This window comes from Neoarius graeffei, chromosome 18 (assembly GCF_027579695.1).
Source record: "Neoarius graeffei isolate fNeoGra1 chromosome 18, fNeoGra1.pri, whole genome shotgun sequence".
NCBI lineage: Eukaryota > Metazoa > Chordata > Actinopteri > Siluriformes > Ariidae > Neoarius > Neoarius graeffei.
In genome coordinates, this window is record NC_083586.1 from 43,920,995 (window position 1) to 43,946,899 (window position 25,905).

The 25,905-nt window shown below is 42.1% G+C and overlaps 1 protein-coding gene across 9 annotated transcripts in view; it reads left to right on the forward strand.

Moving 5' to 3' along the window:
- Window positions 1-25,905, forward strand: part of atp11a (ATPase phospholipid transporting 11A) — a 191,645-nt gene that overhangs the window by 85,578 nt on the left and 80,162 nt on the right. For 8 of the 9 annotated variants that reach the window (XM_060898855.1, XM_060898856.1, XM_060898857.1 and 5 more), the window contains 8 exons: window positions 6,164-6,286; window positions 8,077-8,166; window positions 8,266-8,346; window positions 8,605-8,712; window positions 15,510-15,638; window positions 15,908-16,011; window positions 18,679-18,729; window positions 19,018-19,082. In XM_060898855.1, coding sequence (XP_060754838.1) covers window positions 6,164-6,286; window positions 8,077-8,166; window positions 8,266-8,346; window positions 8,605-8,712; window positions 15,510-15,638; window positions 15,908-16,011; window positions 18,679-18,729; window positions 19,018-19,082 — 751 coding nt within the window. The remainder of the gene's footprint in view (window positions 1-6,163; window positions 6,287-8,076; window positions 8,167-8,265; window positions 8,347-8,604; window positions 8,713-15,509; window positions 15,639-15,907; window positions 16,012-18,678; window positions 18,730-19,017; window positions 19,083-25,905) is intronic. The other variant, XM_060898858.1, reaches the window with a different exon arrangement.

Genomic DNA, 25,905 nt, shown 5'->3' on the forward strand with positions numbered 1-25,905 from the left:
CGCGCGCGCACACAATCCTACATGAACGAACAAAAAAAGAGATGACCATGCACGTTTGCTTTTGACACGTGACTAAATTACATCCATCTGCTGATGGTTATAGGTAACACGATCTGCTTCTCTCAGCTCATCACGTCTTGCTGTCGTCATAGGCATCTTGTATTGTCTGTTACTAAATGGCCTGCTGTCCATGTGTTTAATGCGTGTCTGCTTGTGTATCCTGTTTCAGCCATGACTGTCTGCCAAATCATTGTATCCTGTCCTGTGTTGCGTTTGGGTGTGTTACAGAAATGATGCCCTGTCTTTTTTTTTTTTTTTACACACACACACACACACACACACACACACACACACACACACACACAGACTGAGAGAGACGGAAAGAGAGCTTGGCACTTGTCCATTTTAACGTCACGCTTCTCAAATTCAATTTCAAGCTCTAAAGTCTTTCTTGGGTGATTGGAACTCAAAGCAGCTCACTGGAGCTCCTGAATGCTCACCTGCTCTAATCCGATAAACTATTAACATCCTTGAGAGTTAAAAACAGGAAGTGAAAAGTGCTGACACTGTGACTGCTTCCCAGGATACAAATGTTTTTAAAAGAAATCAAGGTGTGTGTACTTTTTAGTGATTTTGATTTAATGTTTTCATTGGTTTGTTGTATAGCACAGTTTATTATGATGGACTGAAAGATGAACTCTATATTGGATGAGTGTGTGTGTGTGTGTGTGAGAGAGAGAGAAGTTGAGCTGGCACCTGAGTGGTATGTAAGTTTAGCCGCTTGGCTGGTCAGTTGGTGTGTGTGTGGGTGAACGTGGTGCACGTGTAATCTGAGTGCCTTTAAAACTAGGGCACTGTGCTGCCACAACACGGATCCATTCCTCATCTACAACTCAACCCCACCTCTCGTTAATGTGTGTTTGATATACGAGTGTGTGATTACACAGCACGTGCGTCTCTAAAAGATATTTAAATGTGAAATCTCATCTCATCTCATTATCTCTAGCCGCCTTATCCTTCTACAGGGTCGCAGGCAAGCTGGAGCCTATCCCAGCTGACTACGGGCGAAAGGCGGGGTACACCCTGGACAAGTCGCCAGGTCATCACAGGGCTGACACATAGACACAGACAACCATTCACACTCACATTCACACCTACGCTCAATTTAGAGTCACCAGTTAACCTAACCTGCATGTCTTTGGACTGTGGGGGAAACCGGAGCACCCGGAGGAAACCCACGCGGACATGGGGAGAACATGCAAACTCCGCACAGAAAGGCCCTCGCCGGCCACGGGGCTCGAACCCGGACCTTCTTGCTGTGAGGCGACAGCGCCAACCACTACACCACCGTGCCGCCCCTAAATGTGAAATGGGTTTTACTAATCTATCTAATTTGATAATAATAAAGTGAGCCAGAAAATTCTTAATTATCAGTTTGTTTACACCTAAGGAGTTTGTCCTGATTTCTTGTTTACGTATATAAATACAATTAAAAACTGTTGAGATGGATTAAAGCAGTAGTTTCATTTCGAGAGCCCCCTGCTGCCGGTCATATCAACTACAAATGCAATTAAAACATACCCTGACAAGCCCAACTCTTTTTGCTGACATGACATAGTTTGTGAGAGACTTCTTCTTCTTCTTCTTCTTCTTTTTTTTTTTTCATTTTTAAATAAATGAAAATGGGTTTACTCTGGAAAGGGGGCTGTATTATTTTCTGGGCCAGAAAAATGTAAACAGAAGCCTGAAATAAAACCCAAAAACTGCACAGATCAATTCATTGGCAGTATTTGGGAAGTACAAATCACGAATTCTTTGACATGATATAATTATTACAAGTCTACTAAAGCTTCTAAACATGACACACTGCACCTTTTAAGTATGTATTTCGCAGTAGGCAGTCTAATCGGTTTCAGATTTAAGAGCGTGTTTATACCACAGCGCAGTTGAATTCTTGATTTTGATTGGTCAGAATGCAGACTTGTATGGCAAGCCTTTCGCATAAACAATTTAAAAAGTATAATTGTTGCCATGTTGAAGCTTTATACGCAGAGACACCTTATTTAACATTTTTGGAAGGAGTTTCCGGTGTGGCAGGTGAAGCTCTGACTTGAATTTTTCCGACATGGCGAAGTCTTTTGGACAGAGGACTTTTTGCCTTGCGGTTTCTCAGGAATATGACCACCTGCGTATATTCTGTCTTGTAAACTTGGAGGAAAATAGAGAGGCGACTGAGGGAACGGCTATTTATAGCTGCTACAATGTTGTTCTTTAATAAATTTTAATCATCGTTAAATAGCTATGGGATAAGAGGAATAACTTTGGGACCTACTGTAATAGGATAACTTTTGTAATTGAAATGGTAAATAGATCACACCATAGTGCCATTGTAACTCTTCCTAAAATAGCACACATCATCGTTGTTTTATTCCTGATGTAACTGAAAGGCTAGTAACAGCTAACTCCTCTCTGTCATCACTGGTTGATGTGTTTAACTAATCCAGTCCTTCCTGCTTTGATGTAGCATTTTACTCCTCCAAAGTGTCGGACAAAACAGCATTAGGCTGTCTGTGTAAACAATAAATGTGTGTCTGTGAGAGAGAGAGAGAGAGAGAGTGAGTGAGTGAGTGTGTGAAGGCTAGATTAAACCCTGGTTATGAGGACAGAGCCTCACTGACCAGCTTTGAGCTTACTTCCATCCGTCTCGATCTCACGCTCTCGCTGTCTCTCTCTCGTGTGCTCTCTCTCTGTCTCTCGATCTCTCTCGCTGTCTCTCATGCGCTCTCTCACTGTCTGTCTGTCTCTCACTCGCTCTCTGCCTCTCTGTCTGTCTCTCTCTGCCACTCACTCGCTTTCTGTGTGTGTGTGTGTGTGTGTCTCTCTCTCACACATATATCTGTCTGTCTGTCTGTCTCATGCATTTGCTCGCTCTCTGCCTCTCGCTCTTTCTATCGCTGTCTCTCTCTCATGCATTTGCGCTCTCTCTCTCTCTCTCTCTCTCTCTCTCTCTCTCTCTCTCTCTCTCTCTCTCTCTCTCTCACACACTCATAGCTGACTACTTGTCTGCACTGTACTGGCTGTGAACACTGTGTCCGTATTCTTCTCACATCATGTACAATGACATGCACACACGCTCTCACCGAGAAGCAAATCATTTCTAAAACTTCCTGTCCAGCCTCCCAAGCTTTCAGGTCTTCCTTTAGCGGGAAAGCCTGAATAGACGGAGTAATGTGAGAAAGATGACGTAGCTCAGTGGATAGGGAGAACGCAAATGACAGGAACACTAATGGCCATTGAAATCACATCAGAGCATGATTAACGTGCAGGAGGAATGTAAATTGAGAATGAAGCCTATTTCCCAGTATAACATGCAACTCCAGTTGATGTAGAGAAGAGGGAGCAGAGCCATATGGAAGTCAGTTGTTCAGAAAAATCCCTCGGTTTATTGTGCGACTGAGGAGCTGGAATGAAGCTTGATTAGCTTGCTGTGAATTAAAGCCATGATGATGATGAGTGATCATGTTAACTGATCCCCAGTTGTAGCCACTCGTAAGCAAATTTCTGTTTCCTTATGTTATAAGAGAGTCCCCCCAAAAAAGTGTATATTATACAGGTGATCAGATACAAGTATAAATATACTACAGAGATTAAAGGTAGACTGGTTTAGGTCATAAAAAGAATTTGCCCCAACACCTAATTATTTTTGTTTAGGACCGAAAGCGACTGAATTTGAATCACAGACGTCCAATTTTATTAGTTTTTTTTTAAATGGAACAATTAATGAATTTAGGGTCACGTGGCCCTAAATTCTTTGCTATTTTTTTCCTGCTTCACCATGACCTCATTCAAGATACTACCTTGTGCATCACATGGTGCACTTTCCCCGTTCACACAAGGCATTATGGGATACAAATTTGAAACAGGAGAGGAAAATGGAGGACGCGAATGAAATGTGAAAGACCGACTACAGTAACGGAAAACGAGAAGAAAAGCCGTTATGTTGCGAAGGAAAGGAAACGCAGGACCTAACTAATAAATATCGGCGGTCAGCGAGCACCTCGGTGTGTTCGTTTAGCGACAGAATGATGTAACGGTCAGTGTACGGTCAAGGTAAACCTGTAGATGGCAGTAATGCAACACTGTGAATGCCAGCTGCCGTAAAACCCAAAAGAAGAAGAAAAAGCAGGTAAACCTGCGCATGCACACACGGACTTCCTCTGTCTGCTTTCCTGCACAAAGTGAGCAATTTCCTAGCCACAGAATGGCCGCATATATATCCCTTTATTTATTTTATTTTTTTAAAATATATTACAGAAACAAACGTATTACAATGACCAAATTTCAGAGAGAACTAAATTTCAACGATTTTTATGAAGTTGAAAGGCCGTCTAGCTTTAAACTTTTATGCTAAAGATCATGTTTGTCAAGCATGCTTGTCCAGTTGGGTTTCTTCTAAGTGATATTTTCAGCGTTCCAGTGCCTACAGTAGAGTAAGCTCTTATTGTCTCCTGACTCTTCTAAATGGCTCTTATATAAGAGCTGGTCATCATTCACAGGAGATTGAAACTGAAAGCCGTGGACATCTTGAGAGTTATTGCTTCACTAATTACTTAATTTGGAGACGTTTAAGTTTCTGAAGTGACTCCTTTCTCCTGTCTTTCCCAGCCCATCTCAATCACAGTCATTTCTGTAGTGGCTCCAGGAATATGCTGCTGATGCCGGGATTGCTGCCATGACTAATGCCCTCTTTATGCAGTCACTGACTCTTAGTGGACAGTCTCCTCTAGGCGGCCTTGTAGTTGTACCATTTTTCTATCTGGTTTTTTAATAATAGATTGAGTAGTTCAGTGTGGGATGTTCAAATTTGATTTTGTTGGTGTAGATATGTTCTTAAACAATCGCTAGGGTCCTCCAGGAGCAGGTGAATTCATATTGAAACCATGTGCCTACAGGTCAATCTGATTCAAATAATTATGTGAATGATGACGACTGGCTGCGGGTGGCACGGTGATGTAGTGGTTAGCACTGTCTCCTCACAGCAAGAAGGTTCTGGGTTTGAGCCCAGTGGCTGACGGGGGCCTTTCTGTGTGGAGTTTGCATGGTCTGCGTGGGTTTCCTCCGGGTGCTCCGGTTTCCCCCACAGTCCAAAGACAAATTGACTCTAAATTGTCCATAGGTGTGAATGTGTGTGAATGGTTGTTTCCCAAACCTGGAAATGGGAAGGTTGTGGCAGGAAAACTATGCTCCAGTTAATATGACATGGATCAGTGGGGTCCACATGGACCCTGACCTGGCAACAGTGCTGGAGATTATGATGAATGGCTGCACGGAATCTAATTTAGGGTGCTAACGAGAAAACATAAGTATTCGCATCCAATCACAGCTTTTTTTTTTTTCTGGTTACTTTGCCAATTCCCAGCCACTACGCTACACTACAGTAGGTCTACCCGATCACACCACAGCTTCTCACCAGGGAGGCTGAAGACCAACATGTACTTCCTCCTAGATATGTGAAACTAGCCATAGCGGCTTTTCAAACACCACAGGGCAGCTGAACACACTCCGAGGAAAGCGCTATCTGCCCTCTTCTGCATACATGAGCTCACAGACACCCTCCATTGGCTGGATAGTTTTGCTTGGGCTCCTTGCCAAGGATGGCTGTGGCATTATCAAAATTTGAACGTGTGAACTCTATAAAGCAGACACTTTTCAGATGGGACTTTTCATTTGGAGTGTTGGCAAAGACTGGATTGTCAAGCTTTCAGAGACTGACGTAAAAGAATAAGTGTATGGTTTGAAATGGCCATCAGAGTCTTTAGTGAGAGCCTTTAGTGGGAATCCGAGAGGCATCAAGTGTGGCACTGGAAAGAGCACTTCAAAAGCAGTATGATTCAAATATAAGTTTCTGATATAATTAAGCACTTTTGGGGGTAATGTGGTGATCATGGGCTTTTTAGAGAGAAATGTTATCCAGTCTTTAATTGGTTAAATTATATTTTGTAGAACTGCAGCTGTGTTGTTCATAGCTTTCATTACCAAGAACAGCTTTGAGAGAGTCGCTCTCAGACTGTGGAAGAAGGGATGATGAATGGAAGAAAGAGCTTATTAGCTAATAAGTAAATGAATAACCTCTCTCTCTCTCTCTCTCTCTCTCTATGTACAGTGTGCAGGGGAGGAGAACTGGGTGGACAGCAGGACAGTGTATATTGGACAGAAAGTGCCACCCCCTGGCACTGAGGCCTACATCCCTCAGAGGTTCCCTGACAACCGGATAGTCTCCTCCAAGGTCTGAGACAATATTGAAACTCCTTCAACATGATTGCCATGAGACTAGTCTCTTCGATTCACAGATTAAATTAAAGCATTCTGTATTGAACCCTGTAGTCTAGAACAGCACTTAATTTACCTTTTATGAAGGTCGATCTAAAATGCAATAGTCTCAACAGTTAGAAAAATATTTAAAAAAAAAAAGATTAGGTAGAGCCTTTACAGACATTTTCATTAAGCATTTGCTTGTTGAATATTAACTTGGGAAGGGTGTGTGTGTGTGTGTGTGTGTGTGTGTGTGTGTGTGGAGAGTGGGACAACTTTGGTGTAAAACCAAAGTGGTGTAAATATGGAAAAGTAGTCCATAGCATGTAAAAAGTAGTAATAATAATAAAAAATGTATTTACTTGGATAAAAATACATATCTAATGTTACAAATTAAGATGGATAAAAAAAGATAATGTGCAATAATTACAATATTTTAAAATTATGAAAAATACTACAAAATCTAAATAAAAAAACGGGGGGAAGGAGTATAAAATTTAAGTGGAAGGAGTGGTGCAGTGTAAAATAGGGGGAAAGGGGCCCGAATGTAGTGTGTGTGTGTGTAATTGGTGAATGGGAGTGGTTTAATTGGTGGGAAAGATTTTAAATGGAATGGGTTAAAAAAAATGGGGGCAAGGCAGTGGTGTGAAAAGTGGTGGTGTGGTGTGGGTGGGGGGTGGGGGGGATTTATTTAAGTTGAGAAGGAATGTACCATACACTACCGTTCAAAAGTTTGGGGTCACTTTGAAATGTCCTTATTTTTGAAAGAAAAGCACTGTTCTTTTCAATGAAGATCACTTTAAACTAATCAGAAATCCACTCTATCCATTGCTAATGTGGTAAATGACTATTCTAGCTGCAAATGTCTGTTTTTTGGTGCAATATCTCCATAGGTGTATAGAGGCCCATTTCCAGCAACTCTCACTCCAGTGTTCTAATGGTACAATGTGTTTGCTCATTGCCTCAGAAGGCTAATGGATGATTAGAAAACCCTTGTACAATCATGTTAGCACAGCTGAAAACAGTTGAGCTCTTTAGAGAAGCTATAAAACTGACCTTCCTTTGAGCAGATTGAGTTTCTGGAGCATCACATTTGTGGGGTCGATTAAATGCTCAAAATGGCCAGAAAAATGTCTTGACTATATTTCCTATTCATTTTACAACTTATGGTGGTAAATAAAAGTGTGACTTTTCATGGAAAACACAAAATCGTCTGGGTGACCCCAAACTTTTGAACGGTAGTGTAAATCGTGCAAAAGGGAATGTGAATGACATTTAAAAATTTGTGTAAAATTGTGATAAAGGTGATTATAAAGTGAAAATAAAAGTGGTAAAGAGTGCACATGGTGGGGTAAAATGGAGGCAAGTAGTGTATAATTAGTCAAAGGGAGTGTTGGAATTGGGGTAAAAAAAACAAAAAAACAAATTGGTGTATTTGGGTGAAAAATTGGTGTAAATGGAGCAGAAGTTTGTTTCAAAGTGAAATAAAGAACAACAGCAGTGTACAATGACCGGAAAGTGGTGTAAAATGTTGGGACAAAGTGGTGTAAGGGGGGTAAAATGGGTATAACTTGGGCAAAAAGTCATGTCAATGGGGGACAAATTTGTGTCAAACTGTCCAAAATGAAAATGTAACATTTGACGAAATCCTCTTTCATCAAAACAGCTTCTGTATGCAGCGTCTTATCATAATGCTTACCTCACTTCCCCGTAATCCCCTCACACTCACCGAACGTTGCTTCCTCTAAACCTGTCTCCCTACAGTATACTTTTTGGAACTTTATTCCGAAGAATTTGTTTGAACAATTTAGAAGAATCGCAAATTTCTACTTTCTCATCATCTTTCTTGTACAGGTGAGCCTTAGTGAAAATAAGTCTCTTTCGTAGCACTGTCTTCCTCGGCACAAGCAGACTGAAAGTCTCTGTGTCCTTTCTTTTTATCGCTCTTTGCAGTTAATCATCGACACTCCCACCAGTCCCATCACCAGTGGTTTACCACTTTTCTTTGTCATCACTGTAACCGCCATTAAACAGGTAAGCAAGTGTTTGTTTGTTTTTTTTTTCTTCTTTTTTTGGAAATTCTTCCATCTCATTCGCTTTGAGTGGTTGTTATATATTAATTAAAGTCAAGAATTTTTATTTCTGATTTTTTAAAACATTTCCTTGCGCTTTGCCAGCCGATTTGAGTATCCTCGGAGTATTGTACAAGTTTTATAGCGATGTATATTGTAAAATTGTCTGCAAGCATCATGATGGAGATTATATTTGCATTTTATACCCCCTTCTGCGCAGGGCTATGAGGACTGGCTCAGGCACAAAGCGGACAACGCCATCAACCAGTGCCCTGTTCAAGTCGTCCAAAAAGGCAAAGTGGTGTGCAAGCAGAGTCGCAAGTTACAGGTGTGTTACTTGAAAGAAACGTGCCGTATTAATTTATTCATCCAGTCGTGTGTTGACTGCGGAGTCACTGTTGATTTAACATTATGGTGCAAAAAATACACATCATTTTGAAATCCTTTTAGGAAGGACATCGACCTTTTGCTGCTGACAATGCCTCTGTATATTCCCATTTTATAAGGAAGTCATTATATTCAGGACTGAGGCTTTGTGTGACCCAAGTGTCCAACTGGCCAAGGAGAAAACTAGCTGCTGTTCTATGCTGTAATGCGATTCAGCTGACAGTGTTGTCCCAGTTAGTGTCTGGCAGCGGAGAGTTGTATAGATGAGTCAGACTGCTAGTGTGTTCACACATTCATGGTGAAGTTAGTCTTGTGTAATAAAAAAAAAAAATCATTGAAGGTTGACAATATCTCGTATCTGGAAATCTGTGCTATACCTTTAGAAATATGACCAGGTATTTTTTTGCTTTAAAGCTGTACTGCCTGTCAGATTTTTCAAGTGTAGGTCATAAAAAGGGGCAGCACGGTGGTGTAGTGGTTAGCGCTGTCGCCTCACAGCAAGAAGGTCCGGGTTCGAGCCCCGTGGCCGGCGAGGGCCTTTCTGTGCGGAGTTTGCATGTTCTCCCCGTGTCCACGTGGGTTTCCTCCGGGTGCTCCGGTTTCCCCCACAGTCCAAAGACATGCAGGTTAGGTTAACTGGTGACTCTAAATTGACCGTAGGTGTGAATGTGAGTGTGAATGGTTGTCTGTGTCTATGTGTCAGCCCTGTGATGACCTGGCGACTTGTCCAGGGTGTACCCCGCCTTTCGCCTGTAGTCAGCTGGGATAGGCTCCAGCTTGCCTGCGACCCTGTAGAACAGGATAAAGCGGCTAGAGATAATGAGATGAGATGAGGTCATAAAAAGAAATTTTCCCAGACACCCAGTTATTTTTGTTTAGTGGACTGGAAGGTAGTAAATTCAAATCATAGACTTCCAATTTTATTAGTTTTTAAAAAAAAATAGAACAGTTAATGAATGCAGGCCCTAAATTTTCCGCTATTTTTTCCTGCTTCACCATGACCTCATTCAAGATACTACATCATGCATCACGTGGTGGGCTTTCCCTGTTTGCGCAAAGCATTGTGGGATACAAATTTGAAACAGGAGAGAAAACTGGAAGACGTGAATGAAATGTGAAAGACCGACTACAGTAACGGAAAGTGAGGAGAAAAGACGTTATGTTGTGAAGGAAAGGAAACGCAGGACCAAACTAATAAATATTGGCGGTCAGCGAGCATCTCGGTGTGATCAGCTGTTTGTTTAGCGACAGAATGATGGAACTGTCAGTGCACGGTCAAGGTAAACCTGTAGATGGCAGTAATGCAACACTGGATGCCAGCTGCTGTAAAACCCAAAAGATGAAGAAAAAGAAGGTAAACCTACGCATGCGCACACGGACTTCCTCTTTCTGCTTGACTGCGTGAAACGGGCGATTTCATGCACATTATTTGTTCGGGAATCCTCTCAAATTAAATAACTTCTCAGCTACAGAATGGCCTAGTGGTGTTTTTTTAAAAGATATTACAGAAATAAACATGTATCACAATGACCAAATTTCAGAGGGAACTAAATTTCACCGATTTTATGAAATCGAAAGGCCGTCTACTTTTAAACATTTCAGGAAAATGTTTGGAGTTGTTTCTTGGAGTACATTTCTTGCCATTTGCTTCACAGAATTACAAAAAGAACAACAACTTTATTCATCATGTGTACACTTGTGAAATTCCTTTCTGCATTTAACCCATCTGAAGCAGTTAACACACACACACACACACACACACACACACACACACACACACACACACACACACACACACACGTACAGAGAGAGCAGTGGGCAACTATGTTACACCGCCTGGGGAGCAGTTGGGGCTTAGGTGCCTCGTTCAAGGGCACTTCAGCCTAAGGCCGCCCCATGTTAACCAAACTGCTTGTCTTTGGACTGTGGGGGAAAACCAGAGCACCCGGAGGAAACCCACACACACAGGGAGAACATGCAAACTCCACACAGAAAGACCCCCATCGGCTGCTGGGCTTGAACCCAGAACCTTCTTGCTGTGAGGTGACAGTGCTAACCACTACACCACCGTGCTGCCATATTAAAGGAAACTTCTGTATTTTTTTTCAACCTGCTATCTATCCGGTGCATCTACAGCCGGATAGATAGCAGATACAGATTTTTCAAGGACAAGAATATTTCTGTGCAGGGAGAGGAATATCTCATCTCATTATCTCTAGCCGCTTTATCCTGTTCTACAGGGTCGCGGGCAAGCTGGAGCCTATCCCAGCTGACTACGGGCGAAAGGCAGGGTACATCCTGGACACACACCCGGACCTTAACATGTCTTTTCTTTTCTCCCCTCTGGACCATCAAAAGCACATAAAAAAATAGACACGTTTTCTGTAAACAGTCCGAATGCAACAATATAAATTGGTTCTGTACATAAGTGCACTTTATCATGACTTATGCAGACTAGCTGCTCGCTCATGCTACATCACTTCCTGATTTCCCAAACTATGGGGGAGAGGCACAGAATGTGCAGGCATTAATCGCGTGTCAAAAAAAATAGTGGTGTTAAAAGGAATTTGTATTCATGCATTATCATCACGTGAACTTCGACAGCCCTAGCTATAATTCATTATAGCATTCTAGCAAAATATTTTGCAAAACAATTTATTGACAATTCAGTAACACAGCTGTCCCAAGTCCTACATTATAAGTAAACAGCTTTTCTGTCCTTCCTCAGTACAAGGAAACGTTATAATTTTTTATCCGTCACTGGCCAAAAGGCCCGAAGGGGGATTGTCATGGCGATGTCTGTCCATCCGTCCGTGCCAGGAAGGGTGCTCACCTTCTGAAACCAACTCCTCTCACAATTTTTGGAGGAATTTCATGAAATTTGACAGGATTGTTTGTCGGTAATATGCATATTGCAATTTTATTCAATTCAGTCGCATTTTACCAGAATTATGGCATAGTTGCGGGGCAGCACGGTGGTGTAGTGGTTAGCGCTGTTGTCTCACAGCAAGAAGGTCCGGGTTCGAGCCACATGGCCGGCGACGGCCTTTCTGTGCGGAGTTTGCATGTTCTCCCCGTGTCCGCGTGGGTTTCCTCCGGGTGCTCCGGTTTCCCCCACAGTCCAAAGACATGCAGGTTAGGTTAACTGGTGACTCTAAATTGACCATAGGTGTGAATGTGAGGTGTGAATGGTTGTCTGTGTCTATGTGTCAGCCCTGTGATGACCTGGCGACTTGTCCAGGGTGTACCCCGCCTTTCACCCGTAGTCAACTGGGATAGGCTCCAGCTTGCCTGCGACCCTGTAGAAGGATAAAGCGGCTAGAGATGAGATGAGATGAGATGGCATAGTTGCCAGCGGGGGATCTTGTGCTCTCAGAGCACTCTTGTTCAAAGTAACAATTCCAAGCAAAACGAAAATGGCAGAAGTGAGGGAAACGGGTCCAGGGCCGCATACAGCTTTTTCCAGACCGGATTCAAAAATCCGTATCTGCCCAGTCACATGACGACGCCCCCCCCAGTGGCTTTAACCCCTTCAATGCCCTTGGACGAGTCACGTACATCATGAAATCTTTTACCGCTGTGCCTTATGACGGAAGAATGTTTTAGGCATTGACTGTAATTCATATGTGCCACTGTGAAGTAAAAGTAATGTCATGTAAGGTACATAAAAGGAGGTGTTTATGATGAGTAGCGTACGTCATAAGGCACAGCGGTAAAAGATTTCATGATGTACGTGACTCGTCCAAGGGCATTGAAGGGGTTAATAAGGGTGCGTGCGTGGGTCCATACGAGTCACATGATAAATATATTTATTTTTAAGATGTAGTGAACCTGTAGTGCATTTTGTTTAATATTAATTTTGATTTATTTAGTTTATACAGACAAAAATGCACAGTTTTGCATCGTTTGATTCAGAAATAAAAAAGGAGTCTTTTCAGTTATCGTTAAAATGTTGTTCAAAATATTCTGATGTTTGAATCGTGAGTCAAATTGAATCTTGACCGGATGCATCATTACACCCCGAGAAAACAAAATTTGGACACTGAGAGACAAAGCAGTTATGGCCCTTGATTACCAGACTTGTACTTTGACAGTTTCATGAGGGTGCGGTTGTCTTCTGAAATGAACTCCTCTCACAGTTCTTGGAGGAATTTCATGAAACTTGGCAAAAGGCATTGTTATATGTTGGCAATACGCATATTGCAGTTTAGTTCAATTCGGTCAAATTTTTTCAGAGTTAGGGCCCTTGATTACCAAACTTGTACTTTGACAATTTCATGAAAGTGTGCTCGTCTTCTGAAATCAACTCCTCTCACAATTTTTGCAGGAATTTTCCGAAACTTTGCAAAAGGCTTTGCTATACATCGTATTACAATTTCGTTCAGTTTGGTCACATTTTACCAAAGTTACAGACCTTCATTACCAAACTTGTACTTTGACAATTTCATGAGGGTGTATTAAGCACTGATAGCATATATATAGTTGCCAGTGGGAGAGATTGTGCTCTCAGAGCACTCTTGTTGTTTGAAGTAATCACAAATGCGCTACAGATAGTTTTCACATGACGTCACAGAGTCGGGGATTCCCTAGTGGCGGCCATCTTGCGGGTCAAGCTTACCGTACGGGTGACTGAGCACACATTGTAACACACGAGTTCAAAGTCTTCAAAAGAACCCAAGCAGGCTATTTAAAGCTAGCAATGGTGCACACCTGTTGTATTCACGGCTGTCGTAATAGGTCAGATGATAAAGTCAAGCGGAGCTTTTATAGAATTCCCACTGTACGGGAGCACGAAGGCGAGCAAACAAAGAAACTCAGCATACAAAGGAGAAATCTATGGCTTGCAAGAATCAACCGCAAGGATTATCAGCCTTCCAAACACAGCAAAGTCTGCGCCAATCATTTTATAAGTGGTAAGTTGTTTAAATAAACAATCAATTGTGTTTAAGTTTGTTTTTGGAAACCAAAACATCATGTAAACAATCTCTGGAGAATGCCTAACTGGAACCGCTGAGTGTACGTTTACATTGTAATGTACACTTAATATCGCTCGTTTGTCACGTTTCTATTTGAAACTTGTCACTTCACTCACGCAAGGGTCATTTTTGAAAAACAATTTAGGTCTATTCTGTATGATTTGATTTGTGTTTGGGATGCAAACAGCGCGCCTTTTGGTGGATGCCGCCTGAATCGCGCAGATCTGATTTTTTTTGGGGGGGGGGGGGGCGTTGGGGTGTCTGATTATAATTTCAAAGTAAATTCTGTATTAAAATTACTAAATAAGCAAATCCGTTACAGTCCATGAAACAGGAAGTATAAGGATGAGAAAAAAACAGTTTAAATCGGAAAGCTGCGCACATTTGCACAGCCCGAGCAGTGTGCAGGACTGCGCAAATGTGCGCAGCTTTCCAATTTAAACTGTTTTTTTCTCATCCTTATACTTCCTGTTTCATGGACTGTAACGGATTTGCTTATTTAGTAATTTTAATACAGAATTTACTTTGAAATTATAATCAGACACTCCAATGCACCCCCTAAAAAAAAATCGGATCTGCGCGATTCAGCCGCGAAAAAGGCGGCATCCAACAAAAGGTGCGCTGTGAATATATAAAGTTGTATATATCAGACAGCCTTTAAAGTTTGATGAAGTCAGTTTCAGGCTTTGGAGCAGGCTTTGGCAGTTTCAGGCTTTGGCAGCCCTGCATAGTCACTTGAAAATGCATCTTTGTCCACTTCGTAGGGGTCAATTCCCCCAATCAAGGCCAGTTTGGCTGCATACCGTTGTCGTGAGATGTCGTCTAATGTATCTATATACTTCTGTTTGCTTGATTTTGCCGACATTGATCTTTATTTTAGAAAACTGACTATATAACTTCATAAATTCGTCCGAGATAACGTAGCCGGTAATGGCGATGGTCCGTTTTGTTTGCCACACAAGATGGCGGCTGGAGGGCGTTCTCCAGAATGCTGTGACGTCAGTGAAAACTATCTATAGACACAGTGGATGGAGATCAGGTTGGAAAATGCTGGAGTATTCCTCCAGCACATGGCTTGCATCCCAATCCTGATGCGCATTTCTAATCTGAAATGTGCAGGTTATTCAACACCAAAACAAAATGATGAGAAATCAAAACGGCAGAAGTTGAGTGTGCATTTAGATGCATATATTTTTTTTCTTTCCTTTCTTCCTCTACATAATCCAGTCAGGGTCTCTAATCTGTTACGTAACACTCAAAGGCCGCCAATGCCAACAGCGTCCCAGATACACCAGTCATCATAATGATAGATTTGTGTTTGCGTATGTATTTGTGCAATTGAAATGAAGCATTTAGGAGGTTTAAACACCTATGATTTAACGTCCATCGTCCATGTCATTCTCACTACAGCCGCTGTTGGCTGCTGTCCAGAGTGGAACTCTGTGAATAGGGTCTGTGTTAAGCAGCAAAGCTCCGATAAGCACCTGGTCATGATATCATAGCTTCGTGTTGGTCAAAAGAATGATGGATTTATTTTTTTTTCCCCACAACATGGTTTTCTTTAGTTGAGATGTGGTTAAGTATATGGAAAGAATAAGAAGGATTTCTGAAACCCAAGTAAACGTAAATCCATCTGTGATTTTCATGAATGTTGCAGATTCATGACCTTCATCTTTGTGATTTTAATTTTCATACCAGAACAGGCTTGCTAACAACCATGGTATAACCATATTGACATTTAGCGTCTGTTTGTGCTTGGAAGGTGGGTGATGTGGTGTTGGTGAAGGAAGACGAGACGTTCCCTTGTGACCTGATCCTGCTTTCCACCAGTCGAGACGATGGCACGTGTTTCGTCACCACTGCCAGCTTGGATGGCGAGTCCAGTCACAAGGTGATTAAGGCGCAAAATAGTGTGCATTACAGTACTCTCAATGCTGTGTGAGGAGGAGTGGAAAAGTGCCTTGCTGCTGAGTCTGCAGGAAAATAAAACTTTATGTAGATGAGTTACTTCTTCCTTGGAGTTAGAGTTGAATTTTGCTGTAATTTGAGCTGCGTTTTTGGCGCAACTGAAATTGAGTTCATTAGTGTGTGTGTGTGTGTGTGTGTGTGTGTCCTTGGCATACTGACTGCTCACTGTTGCACTCTTCTCTCCATACAAAGACCTATTATGCAGTTCAGGACACCAAGGCCTTTAATACAGAGAAGGAGGTGGACCAACTGCAGGCCACTATAGAATGTGAACAACCCCAACCAGACCTCTACAAGTGAGTCATTACCCTTTCATATCAACAATTCAAATGTCACACTTGTGTGTTGCTGAAAGACAAACAATATATCCAAGACATGTATCACACACCACATGTAACCGTAAAAGGCCTGAGCAAACACTTAGCTGAGAGCCGAGAGCATCGGCGCAATAAAAGCAGACAGAGCTAATATACTCGTGCTCCAATGCAGCTATAATATATCTTGGTTCTTACTAGGAAGCTATGTACCATTTAATCAGTCAGGGACGACAGAGAACATTTTTATTTAGCTCCGTTTATGGTTTGTTGGTTTAAATAGTGGTCATAAAAAGCACAAATACATGTTCTTTTTGAACTGGACACTTGGAGGAAAGTGCCATCTACTTCCTTCCTCATACATGAGCTCATAGACGCCTGCAGTTCATTATGATTGACGGGGAAGAGAGTGCGCCATCCCGTCCACCCAATTTAGCTCCTTTGGTTCCTGGCTATAGATGGGAACTCACTATCTGGGTGGATGTTTTGTTTGTTTGGCTGCACTACCGAAGAACATCTAGGTTTGTTATTAGCTCATCCGGCCACAGATTTTGAATAGTTTTAACTTTTCACAGAACTGTTGTGTGTTGAAAAAGGAAAATTATAGCCTTTTATTATTGTGCCTTTGGCATTTCCAGACCTGTTTTTATGTAACAGCTACTAATTGCAGTGGGAATATCAGAATGTCTTTTTGTTTGTATAATTCTAAAAGAGGGCAAATGTACTTTCTCAACATGAGATGACAAGAAACAACAAAATACAACAGAATATGTTCATTATTATCATCTCATCTCATCATCTCTAGCCGCTTTATCCTGTTCTACAGGGTCGCAGGCAAGCTGGAGCCTATCCCAGCTGACTACGGGCGAAAGGCGGGGTACACCCTGGACAAGTCGCCAGGTCATCACAGGGCTGACACACAGACACAGACAACCATTCACACTCACATTCACACCTACGCTCAATTTAGAGTCACCAGTTAACCTAACCTGGGGCGGCACGGTGGTGTAGTGGTTAGCGCTGTCGCCTCACAGCAAGAAGGTCCTGGGTTCGAGCCCCGGGGCCGGCAAGGGCCTTTCTGTGCGGAGTTTGCATGTTCTCCCCGTGTCCGCGTGGGTTTCCTCCGGGTGCTCCGGTTTCCCCCACAGTCCAAAGACATGCAGGTTAGGTTAACTGGTGACTCTAAATTGACCGTAGGTGTGAATGTGAGTGTGAATGGTTGTCTGTGTCTATGTGTCAGCCCTGTGATGACCTGGCGACTTGTCCAGGGTGTACCCCGCCTTTCGCCCGTAGTCAGCTGGGATAGGCTCCAGCTTGCCTGCGACCCTGTAGAAGGATAAAGCGGCTAGAGATAATGAGATGAGATGAGTTAACCTAACCTGCATGTCTTTGGACTGTGGGGGAAACCGGAGCACCCGGAGGAAACCCATGCGGAGACACGAGGAGAACATGCAAACTCCGCACAGAAAGGCCCTCGCCGGCCACGGGGCTCGAACCCGGGCCTTCTTGCTGTGAGGCGACAGTGCTAACCACTACACCACCGTGCCGCCCTCATTATTATCATTATTAACTTAGCTAATAAGGGTTAGCATAATTAAACTTTGGAATTTGCAAAAAAAAGTTGGTAATTCCTAACAGTATTGATATGTTGAGATTATGATTATTCATAATTAAAATGTTAATGTTAAAATGCCAGTTTCTATTCCTTGATTGTTGTTAATTAAAAGCACATAATCCTACATAGTCTTATTTTAAAGGGATGTTGAGCCTTTCATTTATTTTAAGTAAATTATTTTGAATGACTAGCCCTCTATATAGTTTCTCATCCTTCGGGTAGCCCTCAGTCCCAGAAAAGTTGGAGACCGCTGCTCTAAAGACGTATTCCAACAAGAGTTGTTCACCAGGTGGCGCCACCTACCGTGGATGCGGCTACACAGGGGTCACGTGCAGTTTCACAAAAATCGCTACTCCTCCCACAGGATTGATCGCATTTTAAACTCGCACACAACAGTAGTGGCTGGTATGAGCTAGAGCTTCATTGAGGCTATTTTTCTTTATTATGTTAGCTTGCTGAGTGAAACTGAATTGTACTAGCTAGTTAAATTAGTTATCTTGTCTTGACGGCCAGGATTTTACTATAAGCAAAGTACATTTAAAAATTTTTTAATTTTTTATTTTTTGCGGCTGAATCCGTTGTTATCGATGACTGACTGACCTACATTGGCTGATTTTTACGTTTAAGATGGTTTATTAGGTTACTTTTATCATCCAAAGTTGCTTTATTTCTTCCTCTTGATATTTTCACAAAGCAAATTTTGCAGTCGGTTTTGTTTTGATTGCTGTCCAGATCACTGACTTTTGTCATCTGTTCAGTAGTGCAACACACACACACACACACACACACACACACACACACACACACACACACACACACACACACATTGTACCTCACATAGTATTAATATACATAATACACATACATCACAGTCCTAATCCTGACAATGTACATTAATCATACACTGCATGGTATCTTATCATTGTCCGAGCATTTTTTTTTTTTTTGCGTAAATGAGCAGCCTATCAAACTGATACCTGAAACCAATATCGGTATTGACTTCTCGTTTTGTGCTTCTCTCTCGCTCTGCCTAGATTTGTGGGACGGATCAATATTTATTTGGATCGAGATGAGCCCGTTGCAAGGTAAATCCATACACAGGAAGCTGACCCCTAATTAAAGGAGTTTGTGTGTGTATACAAGAAAAGATGGAATGTGTAATATTGAATTCTGCAGGAAGATTTTATAGCCTTCACGGAGCACATCTCTATTGGCCTAAAGCCTAAAGTTAATATATATCTGAGCCAGCAGTTTGCCATTTGCTTTGTGAGATGCAGTCCATTTCACTATATTCTCTCACCTTTTTAAAATTCAGGCAAAGTGCCCATCCTGTGGTATGCATATACTGTACTGAATTTAATCTCTGGTTTTAGACCTCTGGGTTCAGAAAACCTGCTGCTGCGAGGGGCCACGTTGAAAAACACAGAGTTCATATACGGTAATAAAAAGTGTTTCCTACAGTCTTATTACTCTCAAATGGCCCTTTTCCACTACCCTTTTTCAGCTCACTTCAGCCCAACACGGCTCGCGTTTCGACTACCTCAGAGTGGCACGACTGGGCTCGCTTCAGCCTTACTCAGCACCCAAAACTCGCACGGTTTTGAAGTGGGGCTGAAGTGAACCCAACCGAGCCGAGTGGGGCTAGGGGCATGAGGAGACACTTCCCTGTGCACTGATTGGTGAGGAGGAGTGTCCTCACACGCCCACACACGCCCCGCGAGCACGCTGGGATCTGTAAACACCGTAAACCCGGAAGAATTACGAATTACAAGAATTTCTGAAGCCTTATGCGCCTCGCCTCATCTATAGAGGATTTCGACGTGATGTCACAGGTCACGTGACGCCCCGGTGTCCGCCATTTTGAAGGTCAAGCTAGCTAATGTCAACAACAAAAATAGCTGGTATGTTACTGTAGCAATGTTTACGTTCAGTCATTTGGATGACTGTTAAAACCTTTCAGCCTCAAGTTTTTCCTTTACTGTATTTACTAGTTTACTGAGCTAGCGCGCTCGGGCAGGCTGGGAGCGAGCGCGCTAGCTCAGTAAACTAGTAAATACAGTAAAGGAAAAACTTGAGGCTGAAAGGTTTTAACAGTCATCCAAATGACTGAACGTAAACATTGCTACAGTAACATACCAGCTACTATGTTGTTGACATTAGCTAGTGCTAGCTGCTAGTGCACTGCTACAACTACACCGACCCTAATAATACAGTTCTTGGTCATTGCCTGGTAACAGCAAATTTATAACGGGCCATGTCTCAACAGACTAAGAAGTTATTTCAATGACATTTAATAACATTTTGTTTATCCTGAGGACCGAAAGTAAATGAAAATGTGAACAAACCTTAGCTGTAATAAGATGGCGACCACCGGCTCCAGGGACGACCCGCTGATGTAGGCATGTTACCCAGCCTGGTTTTTAACGACATAGGTATACAGATCATGTGGGCCGAAGTCAGGTAAAGACGAGGGCTTCGTGTACTTCCGTACGTCAGTGAACAATCCTGGTGGAAGCAGGTAAACGTCGTTCTCTAAGCCTGCTAACCTCAATTTTTGCAAATACCTCTCCCTCTGCTCGCCCTGTAAATGCCCTACGTCGCTGGATAGTGAAGGTGCTTTCTGCATCTCGCTCCTTTTTCTTTTATGTTTTTTCCCTGGTATTTCCCACACGCCTGACTGCAGGTCAGGAAGATCACCCGCGCTGCAGCGCTGCAAAGCCAGAAAAAGATAGCCTGGTAACGTGTACGGATCACGTACACCAGCATCATTGATTTTCTGGTGATATCGCTTCTTACTCGCGTCATCTAGGCCGGATAAAATACTCGACAATGAGACTTCGTCATGATCAACAGTGTATCGCTACCGGTGGTCGCCATATTTGTGACCGTCAAAATGGTGGCATAAATATTGTCGCTATGGAAACAATGACGTAGGCCGAAATCCTCTATACGCTCTTGCCAGTATCCATTGGCATTGTCGGTAACAACAAGCCACAGCACCAAGACCAGCAACACTAACGACTCCATGTCCTCCATGTTTATTGTTTACTATCCGGGTCGTGAGACTACCGCTTAAAAGGTCACTGATGTCACTGTTTGCGCCGCCTAACGACATCACGTGACGTCCACCCACTTTCGCTAACTCCACCCAATGTGTCCACCCACTTCCAGCCAGCACGGTTCAGCGCGGTTGTAGTCGAAATGCAACTCCAACAGCCTCACTCAGCTCGACTCAGCCCAACTCAGCACGGCTCAGCCCAACTCAGCCGCGTTGGTAGTGGAAAAGCGGCATAAGGGGGGGAAAAGGTACTAAATGTTACCATTGCTCGTCACTGGAGTGGTACTGTTGATGGTACATCTTTTGTACCAGATTGAAGTTGATTTTTTTTCTATAACAGAGCATCCCAGTGTTTTATTCCTGTTTTACCACAACAGTTTGCCAAGAATACAAAAAATGTTGTGGAATGTCTGAGACAAGTTGGTCCCTTTATCACCTCCATTAATACAGCTAAACTGTCAGTCATGTTACCTCTGTCCTGAAGACTTTCTTGTGGTGGAAAACCTTACTGATTTATTGCAAAGCACAAACGCCAGAGATGCATTTTAAGTAAACATCATCTCCTTACAGGAAACATGTCTCAATGATTATATGTTTTTAAATAACATGTTTTTATGATTATTTATTAGCCTTAGATTATATTATCCCCCACCCAAACGAAGTTTGGCAGGGGATATAGAAACGGGTTCTGTCTGTTCGGTCACATTTTCGTTTCCGGGCCATATCTTTAAAACTACTGAAGATATTTTCATGAAACTTTGTATACATATCAAGCACCATGTGAACTGGTGCCTTTTGCTATTTTGGGGAAAAAAGTATTTTTCAAATTTTTACATAAAAAATAGATTTTGACTTGTTCGTTTTCAGAGCAAAACTATTCATGATACGGATTTGAAACTTGGTATACGTGTTAACAAGGTGATGTAGATATGCCTTTTCATACTGAAAAATTAAAATTTCGCAAATTTCTTATGTTTCCATGGAAACAATTTCAGACTTCGTCTCTCAGGTTAGTCTTAGGGGTAGGTTTTGTTTCCGTAGCAGAACTTGAAAACTATGAGTGGTACGGTCTTGAAAGTTGGTATATGTGTTGATTAAGTAATGTACATGTGCCTTTTGATACTAAGAAATGTGAGAAATTTTAACTTTTAGCTCACCTGGACCAAAGATCCGGTGGGTTTATGCCATGGGCTGCTGAGGTCAGTGTAAAGAGGTAGGGTTGGTTTCCTGCAGCAGAACTTGAAAAATGTGACGACATAATATCTTGAAACTTGGTATATAGGGCGGAGGATATAGATGACTGTCTTCTTGTTGTTTCTATAGAAACAGTAATGAATCCGAACAAGTTCATTCCAGCCGGAACTACCGTTTTGGAAAAATAATCAAACAACCAGTCAGATTCCATAATTCTACAGCACTGTCGTTACATAATTCAATAAAGTAAAAGGGGTTTAAAAGTTTACTTTCAAGTACACTTGAATATATATCCCCTGTGATGAGCAGTGGTACATTTTAGTTTAGTTTTTTTTTTTCCCCCCTAAAATTGTTCACCAGTGCTAAAGGTTTTTAACATATTCCCGTGAGGGTGTAATTCTGATGCAGCCAATGCTGTGCAGTTTTATCGACATTTAATATTTTATTTTTTGCTCAGAGTGTATTGAGAGAGCGAAATAGTCTAGCCACAGTAGAAATCCCAGTTGCGCTTAGACAGTGGCAGAGGGTGAGAAAGCCAGTACAAGAGGGCAAATTGTGAAAAAGAACAAGAAGTACTCAGGAGAGAAAGAGAGATAAAGCAAGGGAAGTGGGAAAGCTGTGATTTGGCTCGTTAAGCTGTTCTCTCGCTCCATTCCCACTGTAATTAAATGAGTTGTTGAACAGACTGAAAGATCGGAATGAAGTCCTTAATTTCACCAAAAGCGAGAAAGAGAGGCCATTGTCTACATGAAAATTCTTGCTAGGCTCATATTAGGTCTGTGTCTGTGGAAGTCCTTAACTTTTTATATGAAAAAAGGGGTCATTACATGGTAATAGTACTGTTCTCTGTAGCCAGGAACACAACAGACCCTTAAAACATCTCATATATGTGATGTACTGTATATTCGCACAGCTTAAATGTGATATTTCACAATTTGGTTCACCTAAGCTGGCAGTATGTAAAGCATATCAATAATACACAAAGTTTTAATTTGTGAGCGTTTGGACCGGCCTGTTTTAGCATACTTGAATATACACTGGCCAGTCACTTTAAAAGGAACACCTGTACACCTGCTCATTCTAACAGTTATCCAGTCAACTAATCATGTGACCTCAGTGATTGGTTGGTGCCAAATAGACTGGTTTGAGTATTTCAGGAACTGCTGAGCTCCTGGGATTTACATGCACATCAGTCTGTAGTGTTTTCACAAAATGGGGGGGGGGGGACCAAACCAAAACTAGATGGGCCTTGGAGTGATCTTTGTTGGTCGACTACTCCTGGGGAGGGTAACAATGGTCTTGAATTTCCTCCATTTGTACACAATCTGTCTGACTGGATTGGAGGAGTCCAAACTTTTTAGAGATGGTTTTGTAATCTTTTCCAGCCTGATGAGCATCAACAAGGCTCAAGATTTGCATCAAAATCTAATCAGTTGTTCCTTGGCCTAAGGGTCACCTTTCCTCACAATTTCATCAAAATCTGTTGACTAATTTTTGAGATACAGTGGTGCTTGAAAGTTTGTGAACCCTTTAGAATTTTCTGTTTCTGCATAAATATGACCTTAAACATCAGATTTTCACACAAAGTCCTAAAAGTAGATAAAGAGAACCCAGTTAAACAAACGAGACAAAAATATTATACTTGGTCATTTATTTATTGAGGAAAATGATCCAATATTACATATCTGTGAGTGGCAAAAGTATCTGAACCTCTAGGATTAGCAGTTAATTTGAAGGTGAAATCAGAGTCAGGTGTTTTCAATCAATGGGATGACAATCAGGTGTGAGTCGGCACCCTGTTTTATTTAAAGAACAGGGATCTATCAAAGTCTGATCTTCACAACACGTTTGTGGAAGTGTATCATGGCACGAACAAAGGAGATTTCTGAGGACCTCAGAAAAAGCCTTGTTGATGCTCATCAGGCTGGAAAAGGTTACAAAACCATCTCTAAAGAGTTTGGACTCCTCCAATCCAGTCAGACAGATTGTGTACAAATGGAGGAAATTCAAGACCATTGTTACCCTCCCCAGGAGTGGTCGACCAACAAAGATCACTCCAAGAGCAAGGCGTGTAATAGTCGGCGAGGTCACAAAGGACCCCAGGGTAACTTCTAAGCAACTGAAGGCCTCTCTCACATGCCTCTTTTCCACCAAAGCAGTTCCAGGGCTGGTTCGGGGCCAGTGCTGGTGCTGGTTCACAACTGGTTCAACTTGCGAGCCAGCTGAGAACCAGTTTGCTTTTCCATAGCTCGCGGTGCTAAGTGAAGACACGTCATTACGTCGTTGTATACGTCATTACGTCGCTGTATACGTCAGTTACGTCGCTACGTTTGCATAAACCTTGGTGCAAATATCGAAGCAAAAACAACATGGAAGAAGCAGCAGCAGCAGCAACAACAATAATAATAATGGATGACTTCGCGTTTGTACAGCTGCTGCTTCTCGTCGCTTAAAAATGGCGATCTTTCGCGGTCTTGTTATTGTTGTTGGTCTTAACAACTCTGCCCCCCGCTGACGTAAGCGGTTCTTTCCTCTGGCCCAGCAGAGAGTTGGTGTTAGCCTGGAACTGTTTTTTCTGGCCCCAGAGCCAGTTCTTTGTCAGTGGAAACAGAAAACCCGGTTCCAAACTAAGCACTGGCCCCGAACCAGCCCTGGAACTGCTTTGGTGGAAAAGGGGCAACATTGGCTAATGTTAATGTTCATGAGTCCACCATCAGGAGAACACTGAACAACAATGGTGTGCATGGCAGGGTTGCAAGGAGAAAGCCACTGCTCTCCAAAAAGAGCATTGCTGCTCGTCTGCAGTTTGCTAAAGATCATGTGGACAAACCAGAAGTCTATTGGAAAAATGTTTTGTGGACGGATGAGACCAAAATAGAACTTTTTAGTTTAAATGAGAAGCGTTATGTTTGGAGAAAGGAAAACACTGCATTCCAGCATAAGAACCTTATCCCATCTGTGAAACATGGTGGTGGTAGTATCATGGTTTGGGCCTGTTTTGCTGCATCTGGGCCAGGACGGCATGCCGCCATCGATGGAACAATGAATTCTGAATTGTACCAGCGAATTCTAAAGGAAAATGTCAGGACATCTGTCCATGAACTGAATCTCAAGAGAAGGTGGATCATGCAGCAAGACAACGACCCTAAGCACACAAGTTGTTCTACCAAAGAATGATTAAAGAAGAATAAACTGAATGTTTTGGAATGGCCAAGTCAAAGTCCTGACCTTCATCAAATTGAAATGTTGTGGAAGGACCTGAAGCGAGCAGTTCATGTGAGGAAACCCACCAACATCCCAGAGTTGAAGCTGTTCTGTATGGAGGAATGGGCTAAAATTCCTCCAAGCCGGTGTGCAGGACTGATCAACAGTTACCGCAAACGTTTAGTTGCAGTTATTGCTGCACAACGGGGTCACACCAGATACTGAAAGCAAGGGTTCACATACTTTTGCCACTCACAGATATGTAATATTGGATCATTTTCCTCAATAAATAAATGACCAAGTATAATATTTTTGTCTCATTTGTTTAACTGGGTTCTCTTTATCTACTTTTAGGACTTGTGTGAAAATCTGATGCTGTTTTAGGTCATTTATGCAGGAATATAGAAAATTCTAAAGGGTTCACTAACTTTCAAGCACCGCTGTATATCACAGATGAACATGCTTAAAAATCAAGTATAAAATATTCCACTCTAATAATTACCCAGAATATTCACTTCATTTGACAACCAGCCCCCTTTTCTTTTTTTTTTTTTTAAATATCATATTTGTGTTTTATAGATTTGTTCTATAAACAACTTGGCTAGCTAAACTAGCTGAGCTCTGACAGAATATTGATGTTTTGATTATTGCTAGTGTATGCTAGTGTAGTTCTAGGCTATTTTTAGTCATATAAAGTCTTGATTCAGTAATTTAACAACAAATCTGAGGGAAATGTCAATGTTCCTGACAAGTTTGTCTCATTTACACAGTCATTGTCTGTATGAAAGACTTACCAGCTAGGTGT